General features: G+C 37.8%; 1 protein-coding gene across 12 annotated transcripts in view; it reads right to left on the minus strand.

The window, feature by feature from the left end:
- Nucleotides 1–18255, minus strand: part of Dock10 (dedicator of cytokinesis 10) — a 237241-nt gene that overhangs the window by 62949 nt on the left and 156037 nt on the right. For all 12 annotated transcript variants that reach the window (XM_078018102.1, XM_078018100.1, XM_078018103.1 and 9 more), the window contains exons 12-19: nucleotides 16598–16819; nucleotides 16292–16414; nucleotides 14899–14981; nucleotides 9259–9381; nucleotides 6317–6396; nucleotides 4309–4496; nucleotides 3742–3807; nucleotides 1814–1906 (exon numbers count right to left, since the gene is read on the minus strand). In XM_078018102.1, the coding sequence (XP_077874228.1) occupies nucleotides 1814–1906; nucleotides 3742–3807; nucleotides 4309–4496; nucleotides 6317–6396; nucleotides 9259–9381; nucleotides 14899–14981; nucleotides 16292–16414; nucleotides 16598–16819 (978 nt within the window). The remainder of the gene's footprint in view (nucleotides 1–1813; nucleotides 1907–3741; nucleotides 3808–4308; nucleotides 4497–6316; nucleotides 6397–9258; nucleotides 9382–14898; nucleotides 14982–16291; nucleotides 16415–16597; nucleotides 16820–18255) is intronic.

The raw sequence follows: 18255 nt of genomic DNA on the forward strand, positions 1-18255 counted from the left end.
AGAATTTCAGTTAACTAAATGTTAATGAAAATGCTCTTCACTTAAGAAATATTGAAAATATATTTTATTATAACAGTGCCTTGAAAGAATTAATGCAATAACATTTTTTTTGCCATAATAAAGAAATTAGTTTTCAATCTGCCCCACAGAGATCACCAATTTGTTTATTACATACCGACTCTCATGTGGAAATAGAAAACATGTGAATGAGAAAGAGTAAAAGCCAGTGTTACCAACAGTCAGAACAATAATAATAAAAAAAAAAAATACAGACCTCATCTATCTACAGAGAATGCAACTTTCAGAGGGGCTCTGTCAAAGGGCCAAAGGATACAATAAGTGTTCTGTAATGTAATGGTAACTGTTTCCCCTAACTTTTCTTGCCCTCTGTCCTGAATTTATGGAAGAAAATTAAGAGCATTAAGTGAATATGGAGGTAGGAGATAAGGTCATACAGGTTGGCTCATGGGTGTTCCTTTAATTAGTTTTAAAATGATTAATGTGAAGCAAGATATGGGGACAGAAAAATAGCTCCACAAACATATCCTCCATGTTTTGATACCCAGAACCTGTGACCGTTGCCTTATGAGGTAAAAGGGATTTTGCAGATGGATGAAGTTGAGGCCCAGGAGATGGAACAATCATCCTGGGTTTTCCAAGGAAAAAATGGTATAATGACAAAGGTCCCTTCAGGAGGAAGGCAGGAGAGTTAGAGTCAGAGATTGAGGGCAGAAGAAGTCAGTGATGAGATGGCCAGAAAGGAGTCACAAGCCAAGGCGTGTGGGCAGCCTCCAGAGGGTGGAAAGGCGAGGAAATAGTGCCCCTCAAGAACTTTCAGGAGGCCTGCAGCCCTGCTGAGGCCTCCATTCCAGCCCCGGGGCAACGTTTCATACCTCTGACCTCCAGAACTAGGAAATATCAAATGCATGCCACTAAATGTCAGCAGTGTCTTGTAGCATCCAACAGGAACCACATGGATGAGGTGTGATATTTTGAATCACAAATATTATATTAGTGGGTTGCACTGGTTCAGCTTTAGGATTAGAAATTCTATTTAATCTCTGAAACTCATCTGTCTGAAGCTGTTTAAAACAGAAGTCAACCGGAGTATAGTAGTTACTTTTTACCCAGTGATGTTTTCTTTATTCTTTATGCAGCGTGGTGAAGCTGCTGTATCTGGAGTCACGTGGCCTGGTTTGAATTCTGACTGTCACTTTACTGTGTGCCCTTGGCAAGTCACTCAACTCCTCTGAGAATCACTTTCCTCATTCATAAAACAGGAAGGTCACGGTAGTGTCTTCTCAGATGGCTGTTGGGATGAAGTGAGGTGCCATGGGGGGAATGTAGCCTGATGCCTGGCACACAGTAGGAGCCTTGAGTTAACCAGGGCAGGACATTTTTCTGCCATGCTGAGATGAGGGACTCCAAGGTCATGCAGGTCATAAGCAATGATGCTGGCTCCTACTCTGGTCCTTTGTTATTTCCATTATATGAAATGCTGCCAATGGTTGGCAAAGCTATCTAACATATTTTTTTTTATACTGACTAATGCAATAAAAGAAAAAAAATAAGTCTCCTTAAAAAGAATGATACAATAAAAACATCACATTTTCAAGGTCATTCCTATGCTGAAATACTTGAATTTGCAAAATACTCCAGGAACAACTGTCCATTAAGTAGGTTATAAATCTTGGTGAGCACGACCCTGCCAAAGCAGGTCTTAGTCTTACTGTGGTCTAGAGACAGTGTTTATCTGACCCACTCATCCAACCTTTTTAGGAGTTGCTGGGGGCAATGGAGGCCTGGTTCTTACCTCATCAGAGAAATCTGGATTCTGAGAGTGGTGCAGAACGGCAGTGTAGGCAGCTGAGGTAAAGAGGGGCCCTCCAGGTTTTCCATAAATACACTGTTTTAAAAAGTTATGAGTTGAAAAAAGTAAGTGTCTGAAATTATCCCTAAGTGAAAAAAAATTTCACAACTCTTTAGTTATCAATCTCAGGACAAAGACACACTTTGTAATAACTTGCCAGGCTCACCTGGCATCCAGTTAACTTTGAAGCTCTTTGGTGGACTACCCACATTTATCATACAATGGGATGGTGATTGTAAAATATGAAAGCTTGTATTCATCTTTTAGATATTTCATGAGGGTCAAATACTTGGACCAATTTACTAACTAACTGGGTTTTTTTTTTAACTTTTTTTTTTTTTTTTCTGGAGATTGAACCCAGAGTGTTGTGCATGCTAGGTAAGCACTCTACTCCTGAGCCACATTCTCTATCTAGCTTTGGATTACCATGAGCTTGGTGCTAACTTGTTCAAGATCCCTGCAGAATGGTTTCTTGAAGGAGCTGCTGGAACCTGCTGTGGTCCAGATTAAGGTCCTGGGTGACCACAAGCTGGGTTGGACGCCAATCCCGGGCATGCCAGCTGGCAGGATAGATCTAGCTCTAGGCTTTACCACATTGTACTGTTATGGTATCCCAGCCCCAAATCAAGCCAGAGGATGAGATCCGGCACTCCTAGTAGTATAGCTTACAAGCCTTGTTAGCCCAAAGCTCAGGGCCCTTCTTGTGGAGTCTGACTGCTGGCCTTGCTGTATCTTTGTATGGTGTTCAGAATGCACTGAAGCAGAGAACTCACACACCTCTGACTTTCTTTCCTACAATTTTCCTGGTAAAAACGCTGCTGCAACAGGCTGGGTGTGTTTGCTGCCTGGTCACTGTCTTTGTTTGCTTGACGATTATATTTAACTTTAATATTTCTCTCCTAATGTGAACGCTGCTGTGGAGCCTGTTACTGTGACTATTGACAGTGGTTCAAGATTATTTTGAAGAATTCTTCCTCTCCACTCTAAATGACTCATTCATCCTCAAATTGATCATCCTTCTTCTGAACAGTGCCACCAACCTTCTTGGTAGCATAAATTAGAGGATTTGATTTGTACCTGACAAAGCGTTTTAAAAGATTATCACAAATAATGGTGGGGTTAGTTAGAAGTTAGCTCTGTTCTCCTTGCACTAATTCACTGAAATCGGTAAGCTCTCACAGCAGGCCCACTAAAAATAATTTCCCTCTCCATCTTTCAGAAGTTACTTTATGTTGTTTGAAGCTTCTAGGATAAAAACAGTATATATCAAACAGAGATTTTAAAAAAAAAATAAAAAATAAAAAGCTATCTGGTTGCAGTTTTATAGGTTATAATAAATCAGTTCATACAAACCTCACAGCTTTTATTTGATCTTATTAAATCATGTGATTAACAACCAGAATTGACTTTCCAGAGCCATTTTCCAGGCCCACAGACCCTTGGCCACAGCCCTGCTCTTCAATGTGAGCATCTCTGGGCCCACTGTATTGGCTATCAGGCCAGCATGCAGCATGGATCACTGGGAAGCCAGCCAAGGTGCGCCATTTTAAATAAAGCTCTCTGAGTCCAGAGCTGGGCTAATCTTTGAAAAGGGCAGATTCTGCCAGACGGGAATCTTTGCATTTATTTTACATTAAAAAGGTTTCCTTTATACCAATCATGAAAAGCTAAGAGAGCTATAAGATTGACATTTCTAAAAGATTGAGTTAACAATGGCTATTAAATCAGGGGCATTTCAGAAAATCTAAAACAAATGTATTGAAATGCTCTTCTTTTAACCACACTCACATAAAAAGCCCCTCAATGGCACAAAGAACAGAAGCACTCCCTCCCTCTTTACGCTGTGTCCCCTGGCAGCGGAGTTGGCTCACCTTCATGGGCTTGGCTCCTTCTGCATCAGAATTTTTGAATTCAATGCACACGGTTATATTTCGTGCCTGAAATTACAGTGAGGAAAATGGAAATCGCAATTTCCTCTTAAATAACACCCCAAAACAATCTAAGTGCCTAAAATAAGTAGCTTCTAATTAAATCTGAAAAATGTAGAATACCCAGCATTTTCTTGTGACATTATCCACAGTGCTCAGAAATAGCAAAAAATTTGGAAAGATTTAAAAGGAAAGAAAGAGTTCATATTGAAAGGGGCAGGCGTGCTATTTTGAGAGGATTGCAAGAAATGAAACCAAAAGAAAAGTCTAGATCAAATTTATATAGGGCCAATTTCAGAAGAGATTATTAATATATTACAAAAACTATGCAAATTTAAACATTTCTAAAATTAACCTCTCACTGCCTTTTACTGAGCATTTTCTCCAAATGTTTTCTAATCACAAAGTGTTGGCCCACCACAATCTGCAGTTGCCTTTTCAAGAAACCATCTTGTATGGTATAAGTATGATGAAGAGAAATGACATCACAGAAATTCGGGTCATACGTACCTTGTTGAAGCATTTCTGGCTGTCATATTTGAGGTGTTTGGGGTAAATGTAAATTTGATTTTTGTATACTCTATAAGGACGACAATGCTTTGTTGAGTCATATATAAATTCTTCCACCTCCACTGTGGGCTCTGAGTCAGCCATCACGTTGAAAGGCTTGACAGGGATAAAGGACGATGTTACACAGTCTTAAAAAATCAGAAAATAAGAGTTTGTCATTTAATATGGTTCTTTTTTTAAGCGAACAATATTTAACATATTTTCAAATGAACTACAAACCAGACATGTGTACCAATTGATGTTAAGTGACACTAATCATGAAAAATTTGTAGGGTGTAAACATGTTACATGTTTCATATCAAAACTCAAGTTCTAAAAACTGGTAAATCTTTGATACGGATGTATAACTATTTTCTTTTTGTCGTATTTTCTAATTTAAAAAGTAAATTTTAGCTAATGATCCTCTGAATATGCTAACTAGATATTATAAGGAGCAATCCACCAAGCTTTGCCACACTACTGGAAAAACAATAGAGAAATTGATATATGACAGAATAAACCCTTTTCCAATGGGTTTGTTACTGCTAATACCAGGTGAACTAATACTAATTTTTCCCTGAAGGATGATTTCACAGCAAGGGCCTGAAGGTCTCTCTCTACATTATTTGTTATGTGACATTTTATTTTTCGCTTTAATTTTTACAAACTTTTAAAATGTAACTTTGCAGGAATGGCCTAAGAAATAAGAGAGAAAAGACCATTAGGAACTTACAAATGAAAACTTCTGTCACTAAATAATTTGGGGGCTGAAGTTGTGCTACTGAGTAAGGCCTTCCTCCTTCCTTTACCTGGAGGGAATCGTCCTGCATTCAGATAAAGCACAATGACTAGCGGTGTGTGCTTGGGAATTAGGTTAAAATTTTTTTTCCAAAAATCAATTATAATATTTTTATTGTATGCTCAAATTTCTTTAATTTCCCACAATTCTTTGTGAAAGAATATTTAGTTTCCTCTTTTCTTGTTTTACTTTACTGTGGGTAATAATAATCCTGTTTCCCAAATCAAGAAGAAATGGCTAGTTAATCCTCTGTTTTCTGGTACCAATCAATATAAAAGTGATTTGGAGTCAGGGCTCATGTTAGAGGGTTCATTATGTTCCATATGAGGATGATTTATGGAAAATTACAAGAACAGAAAACTTAATAGTACAAACGGTAATCCAGATATCTTGCGGTAATAACCCTCTCTGGTTGTGGTTCAGTATAGGAAGGCTTAATTCATTCTAAATTCTAAAACTCATTTGCAGGCTAATAGCAACCCCTGAAATTCTACTTTATAATAAGCAAAGCAGGATTTTTTTTTATCATATTTTGAAAAACATAGATTCTGAGTAGTAGCAGAGTCTAACGATATTTCAGTTCTAATCACTGCCCATTCACTTGGGTGGCTGCACGCGGTGTTTGGAGGAACCTTTTGCTAGCACAGTATGGCAGAACCTGCTTCTACTCTGAGTGAGAGGAACTGGATAGAATATAAATCTTCTCCTGTGGGTTATCAGTTTATCCATATCTGAACCTGACTTTCCTCTTTTGCAACCCTCCAGGGTTTTTAGGATTAAATGATATAATCTTGCTGGGTATTAAACAAAATGTTATGTTGCTCAGAATATAGCCTTGTGATATTCATTGTCTGCCTTAATGGAGAAATAAGAAGCCCTACATTTCTTTCTTTTTTGATGGTGCTGGGGATTGAACCCAGGGCCTTGGTATGTGCGAGGCAAGCATTCTACCAACTGAGCTATATCCCCAGCCCAAGAAACCCTATGTTTCTATAGCATAATGATTTGCATTTCCATGAGTTTTCACTTTGGAAAAAACAACAATAAAAAGCCCTCAAAATCTGATAAGCAGCCAGTTACACAACCAGCCAACCAACCCACAAAACAAACAAAAATAACCCCACTAAATATTCAGAACTCTACAACTGAACTGTGATGTCATCATCATACTTGGATGCTCCAGAGGAATGTTGTCAACAGTGATATCCAGGCTTCCGGGGATGGTCTGCATTTTGCTTATTCGGTCAGCCCTGTGAAAGTACACAAGCACAGACACAGACACACACACACACACACACACACACACACACACACACACACACACACACACAGTATTATTTTCAGTTTCGAGAAAAAAAGTAATCTGCTAAAATTCTGAGGTTTGAAAAGGTCAACAACAGTAGACCCTAAATAATATTACGATGATTTCTTTTAGCTAATTTAACTTTGAAAACTAAAAATTTATGTGCTATTGCAAATCAAAAAAAAAAAAAAAAACCAGTGGGGAGTAAATCCACACATATTCTGAAGAATACTTTGAATTTATTTTTACTCAACTTCAGATAACACTTATAAAAATGGCCAAACAAGTACAATAGTAAGTCACATAGTTTTGTTACTGAAGCATTTGTATATGCTTAAGCAACTCTCTTTCATGCTGAGAGTCAAGGTCTGAGAACAAGGCTGGCTCTGCCACAGTTGCTAAGAGTTTGCAGTCTTCCTCTACCCACACCAAGCAGGACTTCCCCAACTTTGGCCTTCTGTGACTATGTCTCCTTCCCCACCCACATCACTCCCTCCCTGTCTGTCTGTCTCACTAACTTTCCCTTACGGTAGCATGGAACTTACTGATGACAATTTCAAGCATCAAGCCCCTCCGGGCAGGGCATGATTCCACTTTGAAAGTTGGAATAATTACAGTATTGAATCAGAGCCAGCTCTTCCCAGCTTGGGAGAGTGGATTGTAATAATTATTTTTTTTTTTAAGGAATTTTGCCTGCCAGTGGTTAAACTCAGCTGGTATTAAAATTAAATCATATTAACTTAACATTAATCAGTTGTATTAACACAAGGTGTTAATACATTCAAAAGATGTTAAACATTCAAAACTTATCATTACCTAATGACCATATTACGTGATAAGATTGTCTGTGCCCTTGAGTTTGTTCACATCAATCTCTTCCTAACCCCATGTTCAGTGACGTCCCAGGGGTAGCTTGAAATCACCAATGGCAGGAGAATGTATACCAGAGGAATTGGTCATTGGCACAAATCAGTTTTTTCTCTAGCAAGTCTGTTGTTCCACATTTATCAGCCTACCACTGAGAATAAATCTCATAAATTGTGAGACTTCGATGAAATAATTTGATGTTGGCTCTGCATTGTGTATTGTAGCTGTCCCCCTAACCACCACAGTGATATCTCTTCTTGCTAATCACTGAGAACATGGGTTTTGTGAGAATTCGGGTTCTTCCTATTTATATGAGAACACCCCAAAATATTTTGCCTGTTCTTTTGTTGGCTTGGAATTACCACCTTCCGTGCTTTAGCGTGCTGGCAAAAAGGCAAAGAGGAAAAGCACTCTTCAGTGTCACATGGTGGCTGGGTAGCCTTGCAAGAGCATGGTTTGGTTCTGGTGAGGAGGTTTTTTGTTTTTTTTTGTTTTTTGTTTTTTTTTTTTTTTTAGAGGAGAGAGAGAGAGTGAGAGAGAGAGAGAGAGAGAGAGAGAGAGAGAATTTTTAATATTTTATTTTTTTTTAGTTCTTGACGGACACAACATCTTTGTTGGTATGTGGTGCTGAGGATCGAACCCGGGTCGCATGCATGCCAGGCGAGCGCGCTACCGCTTGAGCCACATCCCCAGCCCGTGGTGAGGAGGTTTGATGAGCAAAGGAAGGAAGGTCACCTCGGGTCAGGAGGGCCCTCATAGGACAGCAAAGAAGTTAGACGGCCTCAGGGCCTCCTCTGAGATTTCACTTCTCATCTTTATTTTTCTTTCTTAAGTTTATGTTCTTCCAGAATAAAAAAAGAACATTGGACAAGCTTCCCCTCTAGATAAACAGAAATATATCATCTACTGATGCTGCAGAAAAAAATTATGCTTGTTTTATAGTCTCATATTATTTGGTTGAGGATAGAATTAATTGATAGGAGATTGCTGATTCTTAAGTGAGAGACGCAGAGAGGTAATATTTAGGAAAGGGTATGAGAATACTGTGTAGTTTAGAGGGCTAACAGCTTTAGATAAGTAGCTTAATGAAAGACCTTATCGTCTTCAGATGTTGGGAATATGGGTGATTCACTTAAAAAATGTTGTGGCTTTTATAGTTTCCTTCTCTTAGCTTTCAGCTATCTTTTCTGAAAGTATTTGACCAAAATATTAAAGAGCAATTATATTTATAGCAATATGATTGTTCTGCGGGGTTTTAAAATATGGTCCTAAACATATTTTAACACTCCTCCTACCAAGAGGCGTCTGTCTGTGTTACCTTCCTTTGAACCTAGACTCTGTGACAGCTTGACAGTAAACTATGACAGAGTGGCACTGTGACAGTTTCCAGGCCTGGCACTTAAACTGGCAGTTGTCTTTTCCTGTCTCTGAGGACACTTGTTCTTAGAACCAAGCTGTATGCCATGAGGAATTCAAAGTATCTCATGAGTGGCTCCCAGGGAAGAGGAACAAGGTTCAGAGCCACAGGTGTGGCTGAGCTCCCAGGCAATGACCAGCACCAGGCACTTTGGAAGAGGGTCCTCTGACCCCAGCTGACCTCTCCAAGTCCATCCCACATATGGAAGACAAGCTCTCCTGCCCTGCAGAGCTTAACTCTTGGACTCACCAATAAAATATGTGGTGTTATTTCAAGCCACTAAATTTTGGGGTGGTTCTTACACAACTGAAGATAACAGACATAGCTCCACATTTCATAATCCTTCCATATAATTCTGGCAAACAGACACCTGTGCACCATTTGGACATACATGAAATCATCTGAAAAGCATCTGCCTCGGGATGGGTTTGCACATTTGAGACTCAGATAATCATTACAGTGAAAGACAAATCAATGGTGGCAATATGGCTAATGTTAATTTCAAGAGCAACCGAAAAATCATACCTTCTATAATCAGACACCAGTTTAAGGAGGTCCTCTGTTGAAATCTTGCTACTTTCTTGTCTATACAGGGGTGAAAATCTTGAGTCTCTGTCCACATTTCCCTGGTTGTCCTTAAATACAGATCTGAAAGAAAATAATATTTATTTAGGTTGGTATTTGGTTACTGCTGATAGAGTTGTGATTTTAAGGTGAGTAAAGAAATATTTGATTTGTAACAGAAGAAACTATAAAGCAAAAAAAAAGAAAAGAAAATTTAGATAGAAGTTTCATTTACACTGTATTTTGTTATGTTTAATTTTGTATTTCAACTTTATGTCTAAAGTGATAGGAGTCAATATTACAACTTATCTCACAGGTAGTAATTTCAATCAAAACTCTGGAATATTTGTGGAGTGGGACATGGTATTCTTTTTTGTTATTTCTTCAAGACATCCTAAACCTGGACCAGACAAGGCCATTTCACTTTGGGTGGAACCATTAGGATTTACAAGTAGACAAGAGTGGGATTGTATCTGAATGTAGAAGGTGACACATTTTTGTGTAGATAAATGGGCCTTGACTGAATTTTGAGAACAGATATACAGATAAAATGAAAGCAACCTGAATCAGATTTTTGTATTAAATGAGAATAAGATGACCTGAGTCACTGTTCCTTTTCTGTGACCCATTTTATTGGAAACATAGAGATTTAGTTAAAATGCATAAATTATTTTTGTGCAGATAATACAATGTCAGGCAGGGCTTGCTTCAGGTGCAAGGTATCCTTAGTCTCAGTGTTTTCTTCATTACACTTTACACTTTATCACACAATGTGTTGGCCAAAGAAAAATTAGATCCACACATAACTGCTTTGTCTTCAATGTTAGAGAAATACTGAATGTTTACTTCTTTTAACTTAATAATCTTCACCAGGATATTTTATCTTTCTTTAAATTATCCAACTATTTCAATCCAAGGACTGTAATGGCCATTACAATGGATATTAGGTCACAGAGTTTGACTGTAAAGTAACAGAAAATGGACCAGGAATTGATTGGAATGATATTTTTAGACTCTTTCAAATTGTCTCCTCATTTTTCTCTATTAAGTAGTGACTGAGAGAAAATGGAAGTCCCTCTATCAAATCACATTGGGGACCCAGGATGAAAATATATAAAATTATTTTCAACTAAATGTAACATATGCCTTTTGTTCAAGTGTGTAAAATGTTGAAACCAACATCATGTATCTCAAACAGGCACGAGAGGAAGTTTGACTTTATTTGTGTAACACTGTTTTAAATGAACTAGTCATAATTTTAAAAAATGAACTTCAGGTACTTTCATGTATGTGAGTTATATAACTCAGTTTTGCTCTTATCCACGCTCTATCATGGAAATCACTTGGGTACACAGGAAATGGAGGGTACTGCACCAGGGGAGAAATTTTGCTTACAGTGACATACAACTTGCCATTACTCACTAAACACACTAACTGGCAAGAGTTGAGAGAAATGACTCATTTATACAGATTGTGGTTTCAGGACAGCTGGAACATGGTGCCTAGTTTCAGCTGCCACAGTTGAGCAATGATTAGTCCATTTTGACAGTCTTGGAATCAGGATATTTTGTGTATAATTGACGAGAATGTGGTGTTTAGCCAAAGGAAAAGAAGCTTAGGTGTCCTGATAGTTTCATTCATAAGCAGGATGAATAGCCGGGAAGAATAGAAAGAATTAGGCATATTTTTTTTTTTTTGTGGCTATAGAAGATAAAATATAAAAGTGCTTGTTAGGCAGTTTAAAGTTATTTTAAAAATATGAATCATCTAATTATTAGAGCTAAGAAGGACAGACAGAAGGAGCCACTGTCGATGTGCTTGGGTCTTTTGGCACTGGAAGGATTCAAGTGGAGGCTGGACAAATATCTGTTGGCGATTTTGTCAGCCTGGGAGACTTAGATAAGAGCTGCACTGGGCACCTTCTTCAAATGTGCAGATACAGAATAGATTTTTATTCTAGTCTTGATCAATTTTAAAGAAAATTCAGAATTGCCTGGTAGTCTATTTGGAATGTCAAATGAGATAGAAGAAAAGAAATCATAAAAGAATCTTGGCATGGATTTAGGCACCAATGATCCAGGAACTGCCATGAATGGACAGAGTTCCATTTAACCACAGGACACACTTGTGAAGGTCAACCTTTCCTTCATAGTAAGTATAAAACACCCTGCATAGCTATTATGTCTCCATATCAACTTCAAGGACAACCTTTTTGCTACAAAATGACAGTACAGTTGGTGCCAAGTATAAGAACACCCACCAAATTGATTCCAAGTAAAACACTGTTTACAGTGCTAAGCATCTGTGTGTACTGCAGCATGTGGGAACATTACATCTGGGTGAAAATATGGTCTTAAGCAACTTCATCCATTGTACTCTTAATGGCAGTTGATTTTTAAGGACCAAAATATTTAATAGTATACTCAAAACTGTGAAGTAGACCACATTCTAAAAAATATAATAGGAAGATCATCCAGAGAAGCAATAGCATCAATAAGATACTGAGTATGTCTGGAAGCTAGCTCATGTCAAAATGACATGAACAACCCCAGCCTTCTGCTGATCCTGTCAACATCTATTTGAAATAGTTTCACATTGTGAAGGGGCAATTAAAATCTTTTTTGGCTGAAACTTGAACATTTTTGTGGTTAGATAATCCAAGTTTTTAAACAAATGCTCATTTTAGGTTGAATAATTATTTTGATTTTAACATTTTATTGGTGCATAATAATGAAATACTGCGGTATATTTGAACATGCACATAACATAATTTGGTTTATTTAATTCCCCAGTATGTTCCCTTACCCTCCCCTCTTCCTTGCCTGGCCCACTTCCTCAAACCTACTGGCCTACTTTCTATTTTCATGAGATCCCTTTTCCTTTTCTCTCTTCAGCTTTCACACATGAGAGATAACATAGAACCCTTGACTTTCTAAATATGACTTATTTCACTTGACATGATGCTCTCCAGTTATATCTTATTTTATTTTACATGATGCTCTCCAGTTACATCTTCTCTCTGGCTGAATAGAATTCCATTTTGTGTATATATACACCACATATATATTTTTTTTATCCGTTTACCTGTTGATAGACTTCTAGGCTGGTTCCACAACTTGTCTATTGTGAGTTGCACTGTCACTGACACAAGTCTGCAAGTGTCACTGTAGTATGATGACTTTAATTCTTTTGGACAAATACTGAGGAGTGGTATAGCTGGTTCATATGGTGGTTTCATTCCTAGTCTTTTGAGGAAGCTCCATACTGATTTCCATAGTAGCTGCACTAATATATATTCCTACCAACAGTGTACAAGACTAACATGCAATCATTAAAATGATACTCCTCATCATTTTTCTCACTTCACAGAGAAGGTTATAAAAACATAAATCATATTTTTATACACGGATTGGAGGTTTACACTATTACCCAACCTACAACTCAGCCATTCATTAGTATTAAAAAAAATTTTTTATAACTATATTTATTTGTTCATTTTTTAATGTGCCTCACATGTTCTAGGGAAGCACTTTACCACTGAGCCACAATCCCAGCCCTCATATAGCATGAGCTTGTAGTTTTGCTGGCTTTTCTTTCCCAGGACTAATTACTTCAACAGTTGGCAGTATGGTCAGCCACTCCAGAAACTTCTTCTGTCCTCCTTACAGTTTATTTTACCAGACACTTTCAAAGCAGGATTGGTGCTTCTTCTAACTTCTCAGCTTCTTTGAATAATATATAATAATTTTATTTCCTTACTCCACATTATTCTTCACTGACCCAAATTTACCAGAAACAGAGACTTATCAGGTGAGTGTGATCTCTACAGGTGACTTTTAATAACAACACGGGAGTCATGCCACCTAATCACTACTCCCTTTTATGGGGTGCATATCTATTCTCACTAATCCTTGCAACAGTAAATTATTCATCTGCAATCTTTTTTTGTAGATTGAAAAACTGAACAATGGAAGAAAAGACAGACCATAAGTAATTGGCTAAGTTTACTTGGCTTACACAGAATAGGGCTAGGATTTTCAGTCCAGCTCTGTTTAGCTCTAAAATGCTTGCTTCTAAAATCTCTGAACAATGTGTTCATGATTATCAGTTTGCTGTGTAGGAATATTTCACTTTGTCAAGGGCCATTTTGCCTCCACTTTCCCCAACAGGTGAAGTTAGAGAATACTTAGCAACCTGAAAATGTTTGATCAGTGAATTATCACTCGTTATCCTTTCTATGAAAGCTTATGAGAAATAAGAATAATTAAGTGCATCGTGAAAGTTTCAATGTATAATATCTTCTCATGTGGAATATGCTGGCATTAGCTGTCGCTGTAAGGGAAGATAGTAAGCAGAGATGAAGTAACACTCATGATCGACTTTTCTTGCCAAACACTTTTGCATCTGAGACCGTGTGCACTTCCTTCTGTTCTGGCGATGAAGACCCTGAGCCTCGGAGAGGAAACACGCCCAGAGTTACAGCAAGTGCTGATCTGGACCATGCTTGTCAGGCTCTTGGGCCTAGCCTCTTCCTCCCTTGCTTTGGGTGGCTTTAGGGAAAATTAGTTCTTGGAGACTGCATTAGTCTATTTTAGTTTACTGCAGCCCACACTTAGACATTTTTTCTTCCTTCACCTAGGGCTCCCTGATTTTAAATAATGACCTCACAACAATGACAAATACTGATGAGGTTTCCCATGAATATACTCACCATTTTAGATCCACTGTGTGACCTATAAATGCCATAACAGGTTAAAGAACCTTTTGGACTTTAAATTTATTGCCACTGTAAAACTGTTACTGATATTCAAATGAATACTTAAAAGGCTGTCTCGTTTTGTAACTCTAATTAACATCTTCTAGTTCATTCAGTTTGTACATTGTTGACCTTTACCTTTTTATCTTTGTTAGTGCATGCCAGGCTGTAATTCTTATACTAATAAGGACATAAAGAGATGGAGGAGGCCAATGTAACTGATGTTAAAGCAGATCTGAACAGCAGGTTTTGTTCTTCACATGGAGGATGTGTCCAGGTGGATGATTCCACCATCAATGTCCACAGGACTCAAAATTTTTATCAGAATCAATTGGCACAGATAAATTTGGTTCTGCTAATCTGTACCAAAATCAAAGACAGATTAAAAAGATTGATCTGTTGTTTGCCTTTGGACATCCAGATACAGACCTGAGCTCTACTCACAGATGAAAACATGCAGCTGCTTAGGAAATCAGTGTATCCCTCTGAATTTTATGCATATCAGACTCAGGGCTGACATAATATTAAGGTTTTGTGGAACCAAGTATACACAGTAAACAAGTTATGACTTTGATTTGACATCTACAAATAATTCACAGCACTACTGGTCACGTCCACACTTGTACACACATCAGGACCTTCTATAATGAACTGTCTTGATAAAATATCTTGTGAAATGTGTCTCTGGGAAGCTGGAAATGTTTATGAAAATGACTACATTAGAATTCTTGTAGGTGTTGGTATATTAAAAATAACAGGTAAAACAAAGGTGTCCAAAACAGAACCTTCTAACTAGGCAGACTATAAATGAACTTCTCTTCTGTTGGTTGCAATGATCAACTTACCTCACTGCCCAAGCAAATGGCATTCGGTATTTCCCCAATTTGCTGCAGAACTGCCTGTTGGATTTTAGTATCTTTTGTGCATACTAAAGAAAAAAATAAAAATACTGTTTAGGAATGATACTTTATGAAATGCATATGTACTAAATACTTCATATTATCTTATATCGAATTTGAGTGGAACTTTGCCTTACTGGCCCACGGATTCTACTTTAAAAAGACCCAAATGATAGCCTCTGTGTTCAAATTATTATAGAGCATTTTTTCCCTTTTATTTGGAAATTCCAAATGTAAAAAGTACCCTTGTCTTATAATACTGTTTTCTTTTCTTGACTTAAAAGACATTAAAATGTTGAATGAAAAGTGTATCAAATTTAGATTCCCAGCCTGTACTCTGTCTTCTTTGATTCATACAATAGAGGTCAGAAGACTTGTTTTGTAAAGGGCTTCATGGGCCACATGGTCTCTATCACAACTTCCTGACTCTGTTTCTATGGGACAGAAGCAAACACTGGCCGTCCATAATGAATGTGACTGTGTTTCAATAAAACATTATATAAAAAAACGCAAATGGCAGCTGGGGCTGTAGCTCAGTGGCAGAGCATTTGCCTAGCTTGTGTGAGGCACTGGGTTCGATCCTTAGCCCCACATAAAGATAAACAAATAAAATAAAGGCATGCTGTCCATCTATAACTACAAAAAAAAAAAAAAAAAGTAAATGGCAGGCTGGATTTAGCTTGAAGACCTTAGTTTGCCAAATCCTGAATTAAGGGACTCTCACAAATACATTAAACTCTGTCTTTATTGTTAGATTTGCTCAAATTCAATTCTTATGAGTTATTTCCTTAATATCTTTCCTTTGCATGGAAAATAGATGTTTGTTTTTTTATTAGACAGTAACATTTGATTATTTTAATAGAAAAGAAGAAAGTAGAAAAATATTACCTGTAGGTCCATTACTCAAAGCACTTGCTGTATTTCTTTTGTTCTTTCCTACTTTATTTAGGTGTTGGCAAAATTTGATGTACAATTGTCTATCTTACTTATTCACTTAGTTTATCATCTGCATTGCTGATATTTTAGCAAACTGTATTCACTTGTTTGTACTTAGATTATCTTAATTTTTCATTATTGTAAATATTTTGATCCTTGGGGCTAAAACTTTATCCACACTTAAATTTGCTTTTACCCATAAATTCTCAGAAGTCAGAAACTGTTGAGTCCAAAAGATGTAGGTCAAAGATATATACATTAAGAATTTCTTGGTGAATACTAATTTCATTGAAAAGAGAATATTTAAAGTCATACATTTATCATACATGATAAATTCAGCAAGGGAGTGTGACTTTATTTCTTGATAGTAATATAAATTACATATAAGAAAATGATGCATTACCTTGTTGGAGTCTGGATTCTTAATATAAGGTTCAGCACCGCTTGCAATATTTCCCATCAGGACTTTTTCGATTTTGGCCACCAAAACTATTTCAGAATGTGGATCACTTACAGAAAATATAGCCTATATACAAAGAAAGCAGCTCATAAGCATCTAAGAAATTTGAACCAAAGAATCTGCAAAATGCCATTTAAAAAAAGAGACGGTTTTAAGGTATTTTTAATTGGGATATTGCCCATCTTATGTGATCTAAGGGTAAGAACAATGGAACAAAAATTTTCTGCTCCAAGTAAACAAAAGTGCAACCTGCTTTGGAAATTTAAGCCATTCCTCTGGAAATCCCTTGATGTGAGGTTCTTCTGATTGTCTTGGAGTGACTGTGTCGATGTTACCATTTTCCAAAGCCACGGAAGCCCCTGAGAGCATCTGTCTGACAATAGTGTGGTTTAGATCCACATGAAAATCGGCAGAAATCTTTCTGCTGTCTCTGAGGTCATAAAGTGCCACACTCACAAAGAAAGGCTCAATCTGCATGAAAAAGAAAGAACAGATGGTTTTGACAGAAAATCATTACCCAGGCAACAGCCTCTCTGGCACATCCATTAACAATGCCATAGATAAAACATGTGCAGACAGCAAGTTCCCCTTGACTCCGTGAGAAGTACCCAGGGTCCTTGCTTTCAGCTGCAGCCTAAGACCCCAGGACTGTATTTCACTCATCTCTGCACTCTAGTATTCCCACCTACTATTTTCTGCCACATACTGAACTACATGCATGGTTTGGCTTACAAATCCTTCCAGTTATTTTCCCTACACTCTCAGGAAATACCCATTGCCTCAGTTACCCCAGGACTTTGGTAATCTGCAACGGAATCCTAGAAGTTAGACTGCATGGAGAAACATTTCACTAGTCCAACCACTTCTCATAAATTTTTATAACAGCTTGATAGGTTAGTAATAATAGCTTGCTGTTAGGGTTTGAATGTGAGGTTTTCCCCCGCCCCGCCAAAAGCTCATGTTAGGCAATGGAGCAATGTTCAGAGGCAAAATGATCAGATCATGAGATCTGCTGCCTAATCCTGTCCCATTTGATAGATTAGTAATTTGAGTGGATTACTGGGTGATAACTAGAGGTAGGTGGGACATGGCTGGAGGAAGCAGGTCACTGGGGCTTGGATCTTGGGGATTATATTTCATCCTTCGTTCCTATACTCTTTCTGCATCCTGTCAAGTGCTGAGCAGCTTTCCTCTGCCATGCCTTCCCACCATGATGTTTGGCCTCATCTCAGGCTCAGAGCAATGGAGCTGACCATCTATGCACCAAAGCTCTGCAACCATGAGTCCAAATAAACATTTCCTCCTTTGAGTCGTTCTTGTTGGGTATTTTGGTCACAGTGATGAAAAGCTGACAAACACATCAACCTTTAGAGCATCTACTATCTGCTTGCTACTCTTCCAGGAACTTCCCACACACTGGCTAACAAGCTATATATTAAAATTCAGTGTGATAAATAGTCAGGTGAGCCTCAGGTTGTGAAGGAAGAAGCCTGTTGTCAGAGAAGACAGAAGGTTTCCTCAGAGGAGCTATTTTTGATGAGTTTTTAAAAACAGACATTGACAATTTTTTCCCTTTATGTTAAAAATTCATTGAATCAAGCACATATAGTGCCAACCTTGATCTGCTGGTTATGCTGATATCTGCTAGTTTTCTCCATTATAAAGTCACCATTTTTCCTTTTGTTACTGATTGGCCTTTGTGGAAATATAGTCTGAGATTACTCCCAAGGTCTCATCAAACCTTAACCCACCAGTCTCAACCTCTTCTGGTAACTCTTACTAGAATCAACAGCCACCAAGTTGGCTACCAATGGTGATCTTCTAGTGCCATCTTTCTTTCTACATGTGTTCAGCAATGATAAAGGTGAGCTTGCCCTTCTCCCTCATTTTTTTATTCATTTATTTAT

This window comes from Ictidomys tridecemlineatus, chromosome 7 (assembly GCF_052094955.1).
Source record: "Ictidomys tridecemlineatus isolate mIctTri1 chromosome 7, mIctTri1.hap1, whole genome shotgun sequence".
Classification (NCBI taxonomy): Eukaryota; Metazoa; Chordata; class Mammalia; order Rodentia; family Sciuridae; genus Ictidomys; species Ictidomys tridecemlineatus.